Here is a 21,026-nt window from a genome sequence, read left to right on the forward strand (position 1 = left end):
CCTCCCCCCTTGCCCTTCCAGCGGGCCGCGAGCAGCGAGCGGCCCGCCCCGCTGCAGGGCGCGGGCGGCTTCGCGGCTCCCCAAAGCCGGGCGAGGCCCCCGTCCCCGCGGGGAGGAGAAGCCGCCGAGGCCCGGAGGGGGAAAGGGGGCTCCGCGGACATCAACCGCGCCCGGGGGGGGCAAGGAGCAAGCATACCCACCCCGGGCAAACGGCCCGCCTGCCCGCCCCCGGCCCGGGCAGCGCCACGAGGGTCCCCGCCGGCTAAGCCCAGGCCGGGGAGGCGGCGATGGAGGTGCCCCGGGCCGCCCCCCTACGCCCCTCACCTCGCCTGCTGGTTGCGGCAGAGCCCCTTCAGGTGGTACTTGCAGAGGTGCAGCCGCCCGCACTGCCCCTCGCAGCCCGCGCCGTGCTCCTGGCACAGCCGCACCGGGCTGGTGGCCACCACCACCACCGCCTCTGCCGCCGCCCCCGCCTCGCCGGGCCGCCGCACCAGCGTGAACCGCTGCGCGTCCCTCAGCGCCAGCGCCAGCTGCTCCTTGCTGGGCCGGCCCGGCAGCCGCCGCTGGAGCTCGCCCTGCTCCAGGCAGCCGCCGCTGGCGCACAGCACCCTCAGCACTTGGGCGGCGAACGCCATGGTCGCTGTGAGGTTGCCTTCCCCGGCCGGAGCCGCGCTCGGCGGGTCGGTCCCGGCCAGCCCCGCCCCGGGACGCTCCATCCGTCGGGGCGAGGAAAGGAAACTGAAACCCGGGCCGCGGGGATGGCCGCCCCGGGGAGGGACCAGGGGCGGAGCGGAGCGGGCTGCGCTGCCCTCCCGGGCCGTCCCGGTGCCGCCGCTTGTTCCTGGCCCGGGCGGGAGCAGCCCTGAGGGGAGCGCTCTGAGGGGAGAGCCCTGAGGGGAGAGCCCTGAGGGGAGCTGCCCTGAGGGGAGAGCTCTGAGGGGAGAGCCCTGAGGGAGGCCCTGGGCCCAGCCCCGGGCGCTTGAGGTGGCCTCACTGCCCGCCAGGCCAGAGTCTCCCTTCGGCTGCTGAGATACTCCCAGGAAACCCAGAGTCACCCAGAAGGCTTTGCTTATCTCTTCAAGTGGGTTTGGGGTGTGGTTTGTTTTGTTTTTCTTTAAGCTGACCGCAGGGAGTGAGACACAGGCGGTGGTACAGCGTGAAGGCACTTCCGTCTCCTTCCTCCTGATGATTCTGGGGATGTATGGGCCATTTTTAAGCCAATTCGACCAAAAAGGGGTGGAGGCTGCAAGGTCACACAACTCCTATAGGAATAAGTGGTCCAGGGGAGAAGAGAGACCACAGCCAAGTCTCCTTCACCATCTTCAGTTCCAGGAAGAAGGCTGGTGTGTGAATTCAGCTGTTGTTAGGCACCAGAAAAACTCCTCAGTTAAGGTTTCAAACCTGTGTTGGTTTTCTGATGATACATCATGAAGGCCACTCTCACACTCCTTTCTTTTCAATATCTAAATTAAAAGCTCAGTCATGAGCACGCATCTCTGGACATGCGACGGCCCTGGTTGCAATGCTCACAGTACCACCTGCTACATGGTGTGGCTGCATCCTCTGGCACCGCAGCCATGGCACCAGACTGTGGCCAAGCAATGTGCTCACCCGCTGGGAGCTCACAGATTCCTTAGAAGGGGGACCAGCTTCCCATGTTTTTTAAGTAAGTGCCTTCCTCTGGGTCATTTCAGCACTCCTGGTCCTGGATCACATTAACTCAGAGGCATGTCCCGATCCAATGTCGGGGAAGGTTTCGATATGATCCCAAGAGCGCAATTAAGGCACAAACGAGGTCAAATGCCTTATACCCAGAAGAGATTTTATTATCAAAAGTATCAAAAGTGGAAAATAATGGCGATAGGATAGAATGGAAGAAAAGGTAAAAATTAAGCAAGCAGTCGGGATAGGATTGCTAGGATAGTCACCACCACGGATCCAGCAGCGTCCCGTTGGTCCTCGATCTTCAATTCTTCGGTGGTGGTAAAAGCCCCACGGCTTGTCTCTACGGGTTTTTATAGGGCATATTTCGATGATGTCATGCGCTGCAGGTTTCGTCTATCACACGACCTTCACGTGATCTTCACATGATTGACACTAGAAACCAGTATCTTATCAGCTCCAGCCCTGTTTCCTCCCCTGGATGCCTGAATGGCCTGGTAATCATCCTTATGGAGAGAAGAGTGTCCTGCTTAAACAGCCATCTCAGAGACAAAGGTCTCGAGATAAACAGTTCACAGTTCCTTGAGATGACAGCCCAGTCCCTCACACCTAACAGTTTTTGAGACAAACCCCTCCAGATAACAATTCTGTCTCTTACAAGGCATGCTTTACATGATGATAAAACAATGATGCAAAAAGTCAAACTGGCAGCAGTACGCATGGGGACTGTTAAAGTGGATGGTGATTCTCACTGAACAAGAATCCTGGCTGCTTCCTTCTTTTGCCAGTCTGGTTCTGTTGTGCCTTTCCTCTTGTCTTGTCTTATTTCCTGCTTGCCCTGTGAGATCAGGAAGGGAGTGACAAAATGAGAAGCTAGACAAGTACATTAAACAGAACAGCTATACTAGGTCACTTAGACATTCATATAGATCTGTAGCCTGCCTCCGACAGGCCCTCAATAGATGGCTAGGAGGCAACATGAGAGGCTACAGCATTAGTGTCCATCCCTCCCTTCCAGTGTCCACTGATTAGCTTTCCTGAAACACAGGAAAAGTGCTATTCACTTTCTTGGTTCAATTTCTGATTTTATATCCACTGATCATATCCCTCTTTGTTGTCTCTTTTCCAAACTGAAAAGTTTTGGTCTATTTTAGTCTTTCATTCTATGGAAGGAATTCCACAGCTTGGGCTGTCTTTGTCCTCTTTTGTGCCTTAAGACAGTCTTTCCTTAAGGGGCAGACTTGCAGATGGTCTGCAAGATGTGAGTGTATCAAATGTGCACAACGGCTATTCAGTGTCTTTTGTCTTCTGTTGCTTTCCTAATAATCCCTACAGTTTGATTTTGTTGATTACTTTTGAGGTTGGACTGTCACGGTTCATTTAGATATCTCAAATTTACAGGACAGTGTACTCTGTAAATTGAACTTTATTTTATGAACTCGTTATGAAAGACGACAAACAAGCATGTCAAACAAGGGCTCAATCCCCTTTCGTACAGACTCGTCTAAAATGTGAATTCACTAACTCATCACTTCATTAATTCATTAATTTTCTCACTCAGAGGTTTTCTAACTCATAACTCATGCACCTATGAGCAAAATAGTTACCTAGCAGAGAGTGAGAGGTCTGATTCTTCCTCCTCTATCATGGTGCGGGTGTCCCCTGTATCACACAGCACAAAAGCCTCAGCAGTCTGACTGCTGTTGGATCACCTTCAAAAACTTTTTGGGTAAGCTGACGGCATTTATGCCTTCCAGTTTGGTCTATACCTTTTCCACGAGTTAGTGGATTCTGAAGAAACTTCCAGAGGATTAGTATGCAAGAATGTGGAAGACAGTAGCTGCAGGAGACAACAATCTGCAGGTGGTAACGGCTGCATAATGACCTTTATCCTTTCCTGTCCCTCCTGTCCTGCCTATGTGTTGCTCTTGCTTTGACCTAATGGCACTGCTCCCAGCATATGAGTGAACGGATACGTTGGAGCTGGTGTTCTCATATCATTATCCTGTTTTCCCTAGATCTCATTCCTGATCGGTAATAGTTCAGAAGCCATCACTATCCATACGAAGATAGGATAGTTTCTGCTTTCTTGTCTAAATCTATACTGAATTTCAGCTGCTGTTTCATCATCCAGTGTACTATAGGGTCTTTCAACAATTCTTCATAGTTTGGTTTCCTGAATAATATAGTGCTCTTGGCAAATCTTACTGCCTTACCCTCTTTTCCTGATGATTTATGAGTATGTTGGCTAGTGCAGGGCTGAGCAGGGCTGCCCTGGGGGACCGCCCTCCACTGGGAAAAGCTTTTGGAAATCTAAGTCAACTGTACAAACTCTTCTGACCGTTGCCTACATATTTGTTGATGCCCTCAAATAGTTCCCATGTGTTTCTGAGGTATAAATTTAAAAAGGCCTTGCTGGCTTTTCCTTAGTATTTTCCATTTCCAACACCTTCTGTTCTAAATTGTAGGTTTCAGAGATTCGGCTTCCTGCTCTGCAGTTCTCTGGATCCCCACTGTGATCCAGGTGCCACATTTGCTACTGAAAGTCCTCTGGTAGCTAGGCACTTCTAAGTGAGAGATCACACACCACAGATAGTAATTGACAGAATACAGAATAGTTGAGGTTGGAAGGGGCCACAGGAGGTCATCTGGTCCAAACCCAAATTCAGCTATTTCATCCCTGAGTTGTTCAGAACATGGGTGGAATTTTGGTGGCTTGTCCAGTGTTTTCAAATTGTTGGATAACTTACTGCCATGTCATTAGGAGACATCTTGACTGAACGAAAACTCAGGGAACCCTTTAGGATAGAAAGCATTGAAGCCAGCATGGTACTAGACAACTCCCATTCTCCCCAGTAGGCCTCCATTTACTTTTTCTGTCCAGTGCCCTAAATTCATCCTATCTAAGGGGCTCCCAACTTTTTACATCTTAAAGACCTGTCCCAGCATCACTGTGCTGTCCAGGTAGCTGTCTCAACTGCATCTACCCTCCACGCTTCCTTTCCTCACGCATCTGAAAAAAACCACTCATTTGGCAGAAATATGACATGTTGTTCATCATAAAATTTGTATGAACGACTATGCCAATGCAGATGTCAACATTACAGAGAGAGAAGTACAAAGGAGAGCAGTGCAAGGTCAGGGCTGGAGGCATGTTTGCAGGTAGCTTTACACCACTGCAATTCATTCCAATGTGTTGGTGTGTGTATCACAAGAAAGTTCATATTGCTGTTCCTGCTTTGCGGCTAGAATGAGTTTTTCGAGGCTCTGGAGTGGAGCTATCATTCTATCTCTTTTCATGAGTGTCATGGTTTAACCCCAGCTGGTAACTAAGCACCACGCAGCCACTCACTCGCTCCCCCCCACCCAGTGGGATGGGGAAGAGAATCGGGAAAAAAAAAAGTAAAACTCATGGGTTGAGATAAGAACAGTTTAATAGAATAGAAAGGAAGAAACTAATAATGATAATAATAACAATAATAAAATGACAATACTAATAAAAGAATTGAAATATACAAAACAAGTGATGCACAATGCAATTGCTCACCACTCACTGACCAATGCCCAGTTAGTTCCCGAGTAGAGACCTGCCCCCCTGGCCAACTGCCCCCAGTTTATATACTGGGCATGATGTCCCATGGTATGGAATACCCCTTTGGCCAGCTGGGGTCAGCTGTCCTGGCTGTGTCCCCTCCCAACTCCTTGTGCCCCTCCAGCCTTCTTGCTGGCTGGGCATGAGAAGCTGAAAACTCCTTGACTTAGTCTAAACACTACTTAGCAACAACTGAAAACATCAGTGTGTTATCAACATTCTTCTGGCAGTGAACCCAAAACATAACACTATACCAGCTACTATAAAAAAAATTAACTCTACCCCAGCCAAAACCAGGACAATGAGAACAGAAGTAAAACTAGGAAAACAGGCAGTGATTGATGCAGACAGCAGATTTGCAGAGCTGCCTTTGAATTTAGAGTACCTTCCCGTCCCCAGACACATACCCGAAGTAAATCATAGCTTATTCCTTCTCACTCAAGTTTTTTGTAGTTTGTTTTGTGGCATGTTCCTCAGGAAGAAAAAAAGTACCTCTTTGATTTGATAGAACTTCCCCACCTATGAATTATATATAAGCAAAATTGTACTTTCTCCTTCAGAAGAATCTTCTGCTAATGGAAAAGTCAGTTTTCATTTGTAAAATTAAGTACCTCCAATGTAAGAAAGGGCTACATGAGACCTCAAGGGCATATAAGGCAAGTGGCTCCTCTTCACCTCTCCAATACTCTAATTAAAGGTAAGGCTGGAACTGTTTTCTTAAATGCCATTGTAGTATAATTGCGTGTGAGCTATTCTACCTACAGTTTATGACTGTTCTGTACATTGGCCCTGTAATAAGCTCCCTTTAAGCCGTTCCTATGGTTTCTGAACAGCTGCTGAACTCAGAGCACATGGATTTTTAATAATTTTGGGACTTCAGGTACTGCAGTTTCAGTGAGCCACCTTTGCTAACATCTGGTGCGATGAAAACTTTACTCCAGAAATTTTCGAGTGTCAGTCATTAGATTAATATCTTTATTTTTAGGAATAGTTGATGAATAATTTTATTAATTTGAGTTGTGACATCATTTCATAATCTTGTATGCATAAATTTTCAAAATATTGTAATTTAATGATTTTTCACATGAACTTTCATACGCATCTTTAAAGCATCCATTATCATAATAGTGCTTGGTGCCCCCACTTCCCACCTCATCCACCTGTTTTAGCCCTTCTCCTAGCTAGCATGGTGTAGTTCCTAGCTTTGTGTTGTCTATTCTGGAAGATGATGTAAGGAAAATGGGCAGGACAAGACAGATTTTAGACACAGTTGTGAGCTAGAATGTTCTCTGGTGAAACAACACCTTCTGGTTGATAACAGCTACATTGCTGACTCTCATGGCTTCAGAAGTTTAGAAGCATGATAGGTTTGCTTGCGAATGTTTTTGATTACTTCTCAGCCTACATTTAAACACATGTTCAGAGGGCTAATAATTTTCCCAGTGATGGTCTGGTAGCATGGTTATTTTTAAACACTTGGCTAAACCTTCAGTAATTTTGTCTGTAGCTGGTCTGTTTATAATGGCTTGTATTTTCTATATATTATTTCTATGTACTACTCTAATTTCTTCACTTATGTGTTATATTTCTGAAATCTGGACTAGCCGACAACATATCAAACTTGCAGCTACAATTGCAAGAGTTTCCCAGTGGCACACTAACCTAAAAATCAACCAGCCAACAGATAACACATGCACACACAACTCGAAAGCAAGAAACTGGAAACTCAGTTCTGGTGCAGTACATGAGTAGCACCAGACTGTGGGGCTGTTGGCTGTCCCAGAGATCTTGCAGCCTCTGCAAAGAGCAGGATAAAGCCTCATTTTCTACTGTTGCCTCAGGACTGGGTTTATTTTCAGACACTAATAGCATAGTCTGGACGGGATATAGGACAATCTGTCTATTTTATAAGAACAGGCCAGCCTAATGGTCCATGCAAGAATTTGTATTGTGTACAGTTTGCTTTGTTGCATAAATATATTTCAAGTGGCTTTGCTTCTGAAAACAAAAAAAATTTTGGGCTGAAAATTATAGTTAGTGACGCTGTTGTTCGTCATTGGCACACCTCTAGTTTTATTCTGGTTTAGTTACTTGTTGCAGGTGTAAATGTCTGTTTATTGTGCGAGCCATAGGCTTTTGTTCTTCTTGGTTTCATACTCTCAAAAAGGTATCGTACACACACAGACCCATCACCTTCTTCACTGGCTTCCTCCATCTTTCAGAAACCTCCAGAGAACCTCTATTCTAGACTCTCCTTTCCTCTACAGATCTTGTGTCTCCCCTACTTTATTCTTGTAAGAACTGGGTCATGCACTCTTCCCTGAGGTCTGACCCTAAACTCACAGGCATTAATGTGGGAGGGAATCTTTCCATTACTTTTGAGGCCACAGGTCTCATTCCTGGTGGCTGTTTCCCTAATTCAGTATTTCAAGAGGCTAACCTCTTGCTAGAAGAGCAATGCACAGCCCTGTCAGCTCACATGTAGGCATGCCCCTAAAACTTGTCTGTTTGCTGGAACTAAGCCTCAGAAGCACATCTCTCTTCCAGGACTTCTTGACAAGCTTAATGACTCCTTTAATACTACAATGCCATGACCATCTTTATACCTGTGAAAATATCTTAGCCCACAGTGTCACTCCTTTAAAGGACAGGGAAGGTGTCACACTTATGACAGGGGAAAAAAAACCCAAATCCATTGATTTCAGCTAAGTTTCTATGTTCCTGTTTCTCTTCATTTAGTATAGGAATTCAAGGTGAAACTTGTGCAAGGTGGAGAGGGAAAGCATGGGAACCAGCCAAAATAGAAAAGGTTTATTGAAACATGCAAATAGAGAAGGCCAAAGTCTAGAAGCCTTTTGTTGTCTCAAAACAGTTTTGCCTGGGTTTGTCACCACATTATCCACTGTCTACATTATCTGCTCTCCTAATATACTGAATCTGAATATGCCTGTTAATTCCTCCTTCAAGCCTTCCACTTTCTGATGGGAGTGACCTCCCTGTTGACAGCTAGTGAATAGCAATTAAATTTTCTTTAAGGTATGACTTGCCACCAAACCACTTATCTTTGTATCACAAAGATTTGCTTAACATGCATGCATTTAAATTAGCACTTCCAGAGTTCAAAAAGTTCTTTTAAAAGTTCAGTACTTTTTCAGAGTTTCTTATGATTAAAAAATGTAATTTGCCAGGAATCAGAACAGTTATGTCACGTTTCATTTTGCTTTGCAATCAGGAACAATACAGAAGTTGGCCTCATCATCTGGTTTTTCATCCTGTGTTAGACAAGATATGAATTCCATTGATAAGAACCTAAGTCTGCTCAGTCTCCACCAGCTGTATGAAGAGTTATGTTTATAGCAACATGCAATACTTATGAATGAAAATTCTACGTCTGCACATAGTAGTTCAAAAAACCCTTGCTATTTTATGGCTGGATTATTGGTATTTTTATAACATCAAACCAGTTTGGAACACAGGACAGAAGGGATCAAATAGATCAACTCTAGTCACTCACAATCATGAGCAACTAATTTTTTAAATATCCAATTCAGAAGAGCCCACAGCATGATCATCAGACACCCTAAGCCCCAGAAAACTCTTCAGCACTTTGCAACAATTTTAAGACCTGTAGCCTCTGAACACACCAAGAAAAAAACAGGATCATCATCACCATCGGAGAGGGCAGTAGATTTCAAAATGGGTTGGTATGTTTCTCAGGCATTCTGCTCAAAGCCTGTGAAGACAGCAGTCAGCTGCATATAGGAAACATCCCAAGCAAGTATAAGAAATCCCTAAAACTACCTTTGCAAAAAATCAGAAACTTCTAACTTTATTTTCCTGTTGCTAGACCCTACTTTCCATTGAAGCTTCCTAGCTTCAGTGAAAATTAGAAAAGCTTTCTTGTGACTTTCTCTTCTGTGCATTCATTTAGTTCTCTGTGTGTTCATCAGCTAAATTCACAATTGTGCATGTGGGGTGTCACACATCACACACCACACAATCACAAATGATTCAGAGATCGGTAGCAGCTACTTATGGTGACAGGGGATAAACAGAAGGAGCAAAGGATCTCATCAAAAGCAAGCAACAATCTGTGTTTTCAAAAGCTTCTTGCAGTGTTATACTAAGGTGTATAACTAACACATTCATAGTATCTTAAACAGCTGTCTAGAATCCCAACTGAAATAGATGCTTGGTAAAGGGAGAGCTAAATTACACATAATACTTAAGCGTGTATAGTTTAACTGGAAATGGAGCAGCAAAATGGGAGTGTATTCAGAGATATTCATCAGATAAAGGTCATTCTGCAGAAAAGTACTTCCAGTATGACCAAAGACAACATGCTTTGTAACACAGTTTACTGCTGATGCAGAAAAAAGCATCATTTCAGAGAAGTCTGCTGCATCTTTGGTTCTTTTGTCACATGACCCACGAGAAAGGTTTTTCACCCAGGTGTCCATTCCAACTAGCAAGATAGGCTGGCTAGCCTGGATTATCTGTAGTTGAGCTGTGCAAGGCAAATGTTCTACATTGACATAGAACAAGCACGTTTATCAACTGAACTGCTGTTAGTCTTGTACTCCGTCTTGCCACACAAGGGCTATCTACCTATGTAGTACCTTATAATTTCTCTATAAAAATACTTTCCATGTATTTTTTGTGTAATGATTGCATTTACTTCTTCAAAAGAGTCTTAAAATAAAGCTAGTATGTCTGCTGAAATGTAGGATATGGAAATAGTGCTTTTTTTCTGCGAGAATGGTGCTACTATATGTTAGCAAGTTTCAAGTTCTATTAAAAAAAGAGGAACTTATTTGTAATAAACATTATGCTGAGTCATAAAAATCTTCTGAAAGTGGATTTACAATTGTTTCCTAGCATTCTCATGGGAATTCCGTACTTGCAACAGAGACTATTTTAATCAAAGCTGATGACATTTTTTTCAGCTTATTTTCCTTTCATTTGGTACCTTTCAGTTCCCAAGTTATTACTGGACTATGTAATTTTCACAAGCAAATGTTTTTTCATCAGTCTTTGTACTCTGAAGTAGCAAAGAAAGAACTCTAAAGGCCACTTGTGCGATTTATGATCACTGATGCTTAATATTTAACTGTAGGCAAATAGGACTGAATAAGAGACAATCTGTTTACTTTTAAATGATGCACAGAGGAAAATATAGTCATGTTCTTATTCTGCTTTTCATTTTGCCTATTAGAAAAAGACCTGATGTCTCTCTTTCCTCATCAGTATATAAATGGATTATTTTTGCATTACACATATCAAGATCTTCGTGTCATGTTTGTTTCAGAAGACCACTGGCAGCTAGAAAATGAATGAAGTCATGAAATGAGGAGAGCAGAGGTGCCAAAGCTCTGGCTTCTTAGACACAGGCACATCTCAAGCTCTAGCTGCATCTCATAACTAGCTGGAGTCTGTATAAAGACAGAGGCCATTTAGTAATCCTAATTCCTCACATGGTGCTGCTGAGGCTGATGTTGCTTGGAAATTTATTTACAAGCTCAGCCCAGACACTTTCCCAAATGGAGCACTAGCAATATCTTTGTCACCTGTGCCCTGTAAACACTCTCAGAGATTCCCCTTCCCACAACTTTCTGAATTATGCTGTATGTGCTTTGTGCCTGTAATCAATCTGAGATTTTGTTACTTTTGTCATTTTTAAAATAGAGATGAACACTAAGAATCTGAGAATTGAGGGGAAAGAATTTTTAGCCAGTTACATTTTTTGTTAATGTTGTTTTATAGGAATACCTCTATCTAGGTCAAAAGTCTTCAAAACATTTTGGAAAAAAAATTGTTATTGCTGTTAAAGCATGTTCTGGTAAGGATCAAGAAGTCCCTTAGGTAGTCCATAATTTTTTAAAAAAGGAATATGGGACTATATTCTAAAGTAAGAAACTAGTAAAAACATAGCCATCCTGTCTGTGCAGGCAGTGAAAACTCCTTTAAAAGGATATTAAGATGACAAATAAAGTAATGAAAACTTAGTGACAACATGGCAAAATTAAGTTGACTGGTACAACTTTAATTTGCCCTCACTGTGTAGGTGTGTTATGGTACTATTTTGACATGATCACCAGCTGTTTCTGCTACAAGATCTTTCCTTCATTCAGTGCATGTATGGAATAATGCTCTTTTAGTGACTAATTAGCCAGTGGGATTTCAATACTGATTGCATCCCCAAGCCTTATGTACTACACAGTCAGATGTTGCTTTCAAGAGAGAATTGCTAACCTCTTTATAAACTTTTTTATGCTTCCCCCATTACAGCATAGGAGTGCTATATAAGCATTAGACATTTCTATTCATAAGAGCATTGTGATTTGAAGACAATTTTATTATCCCTGCTTTACAGATGAAGGCACAAGAATTAAATTAGAGAATACCCACTAATTTTGTGTATTCGATATAAGATACCTAAGAACTCATGTTTTAGAGAGTTCAGCATTTCTGGACAGTTTGTGGGCTCAGACCAGTGCTCAGTGACTACACTTGCAGCTGGTACCACTCAGCATTTCTGCAAATCTGATAGTGGGGTCTCAAGTCAGACATCTCAAAAATGAGGAACATACAGTAAATGACCACCTGTGAAAGTTTGTTCAAAGGGACTTGCCTAGCATCATTTGGGAACTCTGTGGTAGAGACAGGGTCAGAACCCACTTCTCCAGGGTAGCATTCAGCTGCTTTAATTTTGAGAGCATCCTCTCTCTTCCTTATTCACTAGACAATTTATAACTTCTGCAACAGATGCAGCAGTGTTTCTGCAAATGACAGTCTTGTTTACTAAACAGTCCCAGTTCACCATTGGAGCAAGATTTATTCCATGCACTAAAAAAAGTAGGGTCCTTGAGAGGAAAATATTAAAATATACACCCAAGGAGGAGGGAAGGGAGATGATTCTGTTTTGATTTGGTATTTTCTGTCTTTGGAGTGCTTCCACATTCTCCTGGAAGATGCTCCTCATACCCCACTTTCAGATTCCTCGGTTAACAAAAATAACATTTGGAAAAAGGCTGGCATAAAAAAATCCCTTCAGTCTGCCACCTGCATCTCCACCATTTGAGTTAACTGCTCAGCAGATGGCAATAGCAGGTTGCTATCTTCCTCATTCACCAAAGAATTTCACAGATACTTGCTGCAGCAGGGAAGCATTAAGAGTCCAGGTGAAATCTTGAACTCCACTGTAGTCTTGGGAGTTTGGGAGTGGGAAAAGGACATTGGTCCTTCCCACTCCATTCCTCAAGCTTGCCCCCGCCTTCCCTTATCTTTCAAAAGCCAGTCTTCCCTCTCCACTATCTTTGGCTTCTATTCTTCTTGTCCCTCTCAATCCAAGAAGTGTTGGCCCAAGCTTCTCATCCCCAATCCTACTGTCTTCATCCAGGTCCCACAAAATTAGTCCAGATTCTCTTATGAATCTTAACCTTCCTTTTATCTTCTTGCCAAATAGGTTCCAATCTTCTCTTCTCAAATCCTGGTCAAATCTCTTTCTGGCACCTCTCTCCATCACTCCACTGAGCACACTGGAGTTCAGAGCCAGTGGCTGTGCAACTACCTTCCATCTCCAATGACCTCCAGCTCTCAATCTTACTTCCCAGTGTCTTCTGCTCTTCTTATTACCAATTGCAGTTTCCTTCTTATACCTCACCTGGAGTCCTGCATAGCAGTCTCCAGTACTGCTTCCTCCCAAATTCAGCCCTTCTTGTGCCTGTATTCCAGTCAAGCAGCTACTTGTCCCATGAAGCTTCGGTGCTGTCCAGGTGGTGGTAGAAGAAAAAGTTGATCTGAAAGAGCAGGGAAAAGACAGTTCTCTCACTGCTGGTGCTCAACCGTATCCTGGTACAACGCTTCAGTTACAGGGCAAGCCCTGATTTGCCCCTGCAGTACTTGATCACAGCATGTGCTGGTGGAAGAGTACATGCACAGTCCTGTGCCTGGGAAGAAGCTGGGAAGGAACACAGCTCATCCCCTTGCCCAGTGTCTTCCAGCTCCAAATGCTGAAGTATAAAAATTTATTGAGCGTGGGTGAAGAATTGGAGTAGCTTGCAATGTTATCTAAATTCAGATGAGTTTTTATGGAACAGAAAAAAACATGTCCCTAACACAAACCATACCGCACCTGTGAGATTTACTGTGTCTGATCAATAGCATAATTAAACAGTCCTAAAGAAGATATTTTTTAAGGACAAAGCAGTTCTGCTTGCCATGCATTTCAGCTAACACTGTTGAACAAATGTTCAACATGAGGCACACAGTGGCATAAAAACATAACAGCTACTTTGTTATTTCTGTCAAGATTTGCATTTACAGACCTTTCTCAATATATATTTAGAATCAACCTTGAAAGCAGGCAAGGATTACAGGTCATCCCCCATGTTGTTATAACTCCCTCAGATGGGATGGAGTAAAGTTTGATCTCTTAGGCTGTGTATATGAAATATGTAATGTTTCTGTTGTGCTTAATTTAACTGAGTAGGCTCTATATTCCTTGAATCTAAAAGCTGTTCAAGCCTCCAACGTATATTTTGCCAGGTAATGTTAAGAGCTTGGCTTAAAATGAGGACAGTATGCCAGACACAGGTGAAAATACTATTCAATTTGAAGATTGATGTGGAATGTTTCTCATTTTACCTTGAGGCATCATGTTAATGATATTAACTTGCAAGCTGCCTTCTCCGGAATCCTGTTCATATTTGTCTCTGTAAGGTGTTTGACATCTTTTTGGGGAGCTCTAATACAAGGCATTACCTCTTACCATGCAGTAATCAGGACCTCAACTTGTCCGGGCATGTTAAACACATAAAGTTAAACTGTGCTTCTGATTAGGCATGATTTTAAGACCACATGTGAATTTTTTCTAGAACTGGGTCCCTAGCTCTGAATATCTTTGAAGTGATCTTTAAGGAAGTCTCTCTAAATTAAACCTTTCATATCTTTATTCTAGATTCTTGCGTATGCTGAATTAATTAAGCAGTTAGTTGGCCAACAGCTTAATAACAATTTCATAAAACAGGCAACCAGAAGCCTTAGCTTATAAACCCATGATTCCACTTCTGAATTCATTTCATGGTTTTTTTCATGTTTCTTTTGTATTTACCTTTATCAGATATATCCTAGAAAACCTGAGTGAGCTAGACTTGCTGAGATCATGTTGTGGGTGTGGGTTGGGAGAATTCCATGGAACACATTTAGAGGACATATGTAAGACTAAGGTGTGGCATAACTGAGTTCAATGATAGTTCAAAATGCAGGCATCTAGCTATCTTCTGCTGTAGGTCTCTCTTAAGGGAATTAGATTTTAATGTGTTTATTTGCTGCTGTGGGCTTCTGTGGCTGATGAGTGGAAGTAGGAATGGCAACATGGTGAAAAAAATTCCTAATTTTTTATCTTAACTGATAACTTTTCCCCTTATATTTCACTTTTCTAGCCATTTACCCAATGGAATGTACGAAAAAAACCTCACAGACAAGTTAGTTGTTAGATTTTACCATTTATTCTACCTCAAAAAGAAATTGAAAAGAGTGTGGCCAAATAGAATCCATTGCAAAAAGACAGTGTCATTTGAAATTTAAAACTAAAACCCACTCAGCTTTAGAAAATTCTCTTTCAAAAAAGATTCCAAGCCAGGAAACAATTTTACCGACATGCCTCCTACCCTACCATCAAGATACAGGATTTCTTTAACACCAGTTTGTAAAAATCCCCAAAGCCTAAGTGCTTCTTCAGCACTTCCCTGATAATATAGGAAGCATTTATTTGCTAGTCATAGCACTTTATGCCCACATAACTGTTTGCCTCATCAAAGCATAAAACCCCATTATTTGGGACAGCTGGTTTTTAGTCACCTTCAGAGTGTAGTAGCGAGAGGAATTCTATTTTTAAATAATTTCCTTTACCACTCTGCAGTTCCTTAAAATGTATTTCTTTTATCTAGAATTCTGGCAGAAACTTGACCTCATTCTACTCCTTCAGTAAAGACAGAATGTACTGGGTTTTTTTGCAATATAACAATTATAACACCAAGAATGGCTTTAAATAGTTTTTGTATTTTAACTACTTTTATTTAGAGCATTTGACTGTAAGGTCAGACATGTTTTTGTGTCTCCAAATGAACTAGATCAACTGGTTACCTCTCACAACTATTACTATCTTCCTCCCAACCATACAGTGACGTGCGGAAAACAGACTCCACAATCAGTGAGATTGTAAAGTAGGTATGTTCATTCAGCGCTGGGCGGCACGGGGGGTAGTCCCACCAAAGTCATGCGCGCCCGACTCGGCAGTTCGCCTCAAGTTTATACAGTCAGGTATTACATATTCACAATACGCCTATACATATGCATGACCTATCCCCGCTTCATATTAAAATTAGCTCCGAGAGGTCATTTCCATAGTCCCCTCCCAACTGCGCCTGCGCAGGGCCTCTTTATGGTGGTCGTCTGGTGGTCGCAGAGATGAAGATAGATGACTCCTCTTCATCACCGCTAGTAACCTTTTTCCTTGCACAGGCTCAGTGATTTCTTGGTATTCACCCAAGCCGCAAGACCAGTCTTAGCTGGCTCTTGGGGCCTGCTCCCTCTTCTTATCAAGGACTGTCTTTACCTCATTGGCTGGTTCTTGGGACCAGCTCTTCTTATCAAGGACTGTCTCTACCTCAACTAATTTCAACAATGTAAGCACTTAAACATCATCTTTCACCCCCCTTTATGATGTCTACTGAGATTCTTTTGACTCCCCTTGTCTCAACAGCTTCCTTCCTTTCAGCTGACCTGTTTTCAAGTCTTCACTACTCTACTTTTTCCATCTCAGCCCTGTGTAGGAAATATCTGCCCAACTCTCTGGTGGAACTTAATGTAGATGTCTGTCCCTGAAAATGGACATTTTGTCAGAGGCTTAAACTGCTATGCTTTTGGTAGTTCCACGCTTACACATTTTCTTAACTCTGTGGTACCAGTCACATAGCATGCTAATTTGCATGGGAATGATGTCAAAATGTGATCCCATTTTTTACCTTAATAGAAAAAATAGGAGCATATTCATCTTGCAGTGTGTTTGCCTGGGAAGGGCAGCTGGCCTTCCTGTTGCACATTGTGGAATTTGGGCCAGCCTGTCAGGGTACCCTATTTGTAATTATGTAAGACAAAAGTACCTGCAGAAGAAATAGCTGTAGGAAAATTCCTATGGAACATTTAATCTTTGGGTTGAAAGCCCAAACTGATTTCTCTTTTCAATTTTCAGGACGTTAATGCCAACATACAGTTTGCTTTTCTAGTTCTTGGTCTTCTGATGAACTTGCACATCTTACATGAAAGGTGGTGCAGAACTTTCATATTTGTCTTTAAAACATTTTCCTCCCATTTTAAGTGGAAATTTATTTCTTTTATAGTTTCTCATACTATTTCTGCCTATTTTTAAGTTATAAATGAAATACATACACTTCATAGGCCTTATACTAGTATCCTGTAGAGTGTTGAATTTCATTTAAGGTAAAGGTCAGCTTGTATTCTCATAATGAAAAAAGCATGTTGTATTCTTATAATGTATATTGGTATTCTCATTAATAGTGCACTCATTTCTGTTCTCTAGCTCAACAGAATTAGGAATCCTAGGCTGGCCCCATGATTTTCTTCCACAGCTTTTTGTTATAGGCATATTTTTCCATTGCTGGTAATTTACAGAGGATTTAAAGATCATTTAGGACCTGCTTAATAATAGATGTTGATTTTTCTTCTTGTTCAACAACTACAGATGTGGTCCTTCAACAGATGCTTACATGGTCTCTCTGCCTGAACCTTGTATGTATCTTGTCTTAAAAATGTTAGGATTACATTACATTTATACTGTTTGCTTCTATCTGAGTGTGCTACAGGTTTTTAATTTTTTTTTTTCCCATCTGCTACAGAGTTTCTAAGACCTTTTTTTCTTTAAATCTCTGTCCTTTTTTTTCTAATTACATCTGTTTTGTGATAACTATCATCATTGTATCCAAAACCTTGGTGAGGGTCCTTTGAAGTCAACCTATTCTGAGACTCCATAATAGCTATCAGCGATTATTCTGCTTTTTTCATGTGAATGTTAGAATAAGAAATTCATGGAAACAAAAATGGAGGTCTGTGTGCATTTGATCACTGGAAACTAGGTCTCCATGCTTCTTCTGTTCTTATGTGCTTCCTTAGGCATCCAGCATGAGCAACAATCAGAGACAAGATACTGAGCTGGATGGACTTTCGGTCAGAGTCATTTCAGTCATTCTTGTCTTCTTAAGCCTTGTTCTTAGATGCTGCCTCCCCCCATCTCACAGCTAAAGTGGAACACATTTTTCATTCCCTACATAGTCTGGTTTTTGAACTACAAAATGAGTCCCACCAACAATTCCAAATTCTTGCACTGCAGCCAGCAACCATGCTATTACATGCTTTTATTGGTTTTCTTAGAAGGCATGTATGTATTCTGAGAATATTTCCTTTTCTCAAATAGTCACCCCCCTCAGATTTAGGCTCTACCTAGAAGTATTATCATCAGGAAATGGTTTTGCACTCTTACAGAAACTGAGCTAGAAAGCACTGTTCTGCAGTTGCCTAACTCTGTAAGCATTTAATTTCATCAACACCTCTCCAGTTGCCGTTCAAATTTTCTAGATGATTGGAGATCTGAATGTAACACAAAAACACCTTAAGGGTCACCATGTGCAGACATCCTGGCATTCCCCAGAGATTTGTAGCTTAAGGAATTCAATAATATCTCCATATTTAATAGCCCTGGGTAGATTTCCCCCCATTTCTTTTTGAAAAAGTGTTATTTCTTAGTTTCTGCAACATCCTGTAGATAACTGATATCTTCTGTAAATTAACAATTTGTTGTGTGAAGTAAGGTATCCTTTGCTGGTTGTGTACTTACCTCCTATGGTGTCCTTCAGTCCCTTCTAATACAAGGACTGTATTAGAACTATAATATATCTTCATTCATATTCTCTGAGTTAATACTGATTTAAGAGATTTCTACCATCCCCCCTCTACTTTTTTCCAGGTTGAAGAAGCAATGCTGCTTTTATGCAAATCTAGAAATGACCCAGTCTGACTAGATCAGTGCCTTCCTTCTTCCTAATGCTGCCCAGGATCCAGATACTGCACATTTTTCTGACTGAGGTCACCTGCATTGTCCAAGCTGCCAGCTGTTTCTAGATCATTCCTAATGCTAATGAACAGGCCTTTCACCTAATGTGATTTCAGACCCTTTGTTTTAAAATATGAGTAAGAACTGTCTCTTTTTAGTGTTGCGGTTCAGTGGCGTGAATGTTTGCTATGGAAATAAGAGGTTTGGAAATGGCCTTTTCAATGGTTAATGGAGATTACAATTTCGATGTCCCACTGAGGCACAGCTTCAAGGTGAAGAAGTGCCATAGCCCGGATTTAACAAACAGGTCTACTGTTCAAGGCCTTCTCCTGAATGGTGGGGAACGTGAGGTTAAACTCCTGAAACTGAGGAGGCAACTGAACCCACACCACTACTGTCCGGGGCAGTGCTGCCATCATTCAGCTAGCATGCACACCACTGCCCTATTCCCCAGTGGGCCTTCGAAAGAAAAGAAGGGGCTGCGATTTCAGACACCTTGCTTCTTACTAGGTAAATAAAGTGCTTTTCTTCCTGCGTGGTGCTGCAGCTACTGATTTGATTTTGAGATACAAAACTGCCTCCAAGTGCTTCAGAGGAGAGTAATGTATTGCATTCTGGATTCACCTAAAACATGTGCATTTCAGTACCTAAATTGTAAAGTCTGCTTTTTATTGACCTGGCCATAAGTCTATGCAGTGGAAAGGCAGGGTTTCTAAGTTGTAATATGGTTGCAGATGCTACAGCATTTATTATATACCTGTCTTTTCAGCTTTTCCAAAATAGACACAATTGCTTCCTTCCATTCTTTGGAGTTCAAAAGGCTCTGTCACCTAGTCTTAACATTTGTGAAATCTCAGCTTTATAATTTAGGGGGAATGGGATTGAAATGTGTTATTGAATTAATCCCAAATGATCTAAATGCCCCTCAAATCTGAAGGCCTGTTTCCTCCACAAAATAGCTCAGTTACTTGGAAAATGATTAGTTGTTATTTGGCTTCCTCAGTTTCACCATTAAGAGTTATTATAATACTGTCTTCTTCTTTCTATATGCTTTCTCTTTAAGTAAAAGACTTCCATTTTTACCCTTTATCAGGCTCACCTCCTAATGACAGTCTTTCCTTTATCCATTGCTATTTTTATGAAATACTCTCATGTTATTATTCCTGTCTTGCTCTGATAGTTTTCCAATGAAGTATTATTGACTTGTGGGTGGTTTAGCTATCCTAGTATTTAAAGGAGTACTCATTATACCTGTACATTAATCAAAGTAATTATTTCATATTTCACTTTAAAATCTTCTTTTAGTTAGGGTTGGGTTTTGGTGTTTTTTTTTCCAATGCACTTTTTATTATTAGTTCCTTGTGCTTCTGTTGTGGTTTCTGGTTTTCTATCTTCACGGGGCTTCCCAGCAGAAAGTCACTTCCTTTGGTTATATGGAGCCAAAGAAGAAGCTTCCTGAGAAGCCCTGCTGACACGGACAACTGGACCAATATGTTGGGTCTAGTTGTAAAGTGGGGGCTTTAAATGTGGGTTTTCCATTGAAAAGCTGCTCTGCCCACTCATGCAACTTCATCCTTCATGCTGCAGTTCTCTTTTTAGGCCCCAGAAGAGGTAATTCCATGTTCAGACCTAACCTCTGCAACGATTTATCCAAATACCTAATTTTATGACTGTAATTACTCGATGGTTCTAAGTGAAATGTGTTACAGATGTAAAATTAGCCAAGTAAATATCTCTTTTAAGGTTGGATCATAAGTTCTTAAAGCAGAAAAACATTAAGTTTCAAACATATCAGTGGTTCCATTTATATCATTTACATTAAGATAATCATATGTAATTCTGAAATAGTCTAAAAGTAGACAGTATCTCGTTAAGAAATAGCAAGACATTTTTTATTTGGACCTTTAAAGTCCAGAAAATTATTAACTCTAAAATGATTAAAGCATTGTAAAAGCAAAATATTTTAAAGCAATATTAAAATTAAAAACATGATTCTGAGATGGGAATCCCAATGTGATATGCAAAGGTTTCATATTCAAAGGTAAGGAAATGAGTCTGAGATAATCTCTCATTTTAGGCTTAAAATTCAATTTGTAAAACATTTTCAATATCTTTTTTCTTCCTTAAGAAGATAAAAAGCTTCACACATAAGATGTACTTGGAGATAATGGTTGGACAAAGCTCTTTAAAAAAGAAGAGCTGTTGCCCTCTAAGTAACTATAAAGAACTCTTACAAGGATTAAAATGCAAAAATGCCACTCTTTCTGTTTAACCTACTGTAATGCTTTATAAGGTAGCCAAAGGATTAAAACAAATCAGGAAGTCAGGGAAGAATGTGCAACATTAGTGCTGGCACAGCAAGTTTCCCCTTACTGTACTGAAAATAATACTAGTGTCAACTATGAGCCAGAACCTCTGTTTGTACAAATCATCAGTGGTCCTTCGCTTTGGTGGCTCTATACCAATTTCCACCAGCTAAGGAACCAATACTATAACTCCACCAATTACAATAAAAGTCTATATTTTGTATTGCAGAGAGTTTGCCATTTGTAGAATGATTTGTAGGGCAAGTGAAGAGTTTGAACTTATGATATATCCTCATCTTCCAATATTTGAATAAATGATCATGTTTGTTGAAATGCA

At 41.6% G+C, this 21,026-nt stretch overlaps 1 protein-coding gene across 1 annotated transcript in view; it reads right to left on the bottom strand.

The window, feature by feature from the left end:
- The window catches only part of PARP12 (poly (ADP-ribose) polymerase family, member 12), a 14,143-nt gene extending 13,508 nt beyond the window's left edge, over positions 1-635 (bottom strand). The window contains exon 1 of the mRNA XM_010566359.1: positions 325-635. Coding sequence (XP_010564661.1) covers positions 325-635 — 311 coding nt within the window. The remainder of the gene's footprint in view (positions 1-324) is intronic.
- Positions 636-21,026: the final 20,391 nt, after the last annotated feature.

Source organism: Haliaeetus leucocephalus, unplaced genomic scaffold (assembly GCF_000737465.1).
Source record: "Haliaeetus leucocephalus isolate CR32 unplaced genomic scaffold, Haliaeetus_leucocephalus-4.0 Scaffold206, whole genome shotgun sequence".
In the NCBI taxonomy this organism is placed as follows: domain Eukaryota; kingdom Metazoa; phylum Chordata; class Aves; order Accipitriformes; family Accipitridae; genus Haliaeetus; species Haliaeetus leucocephalus.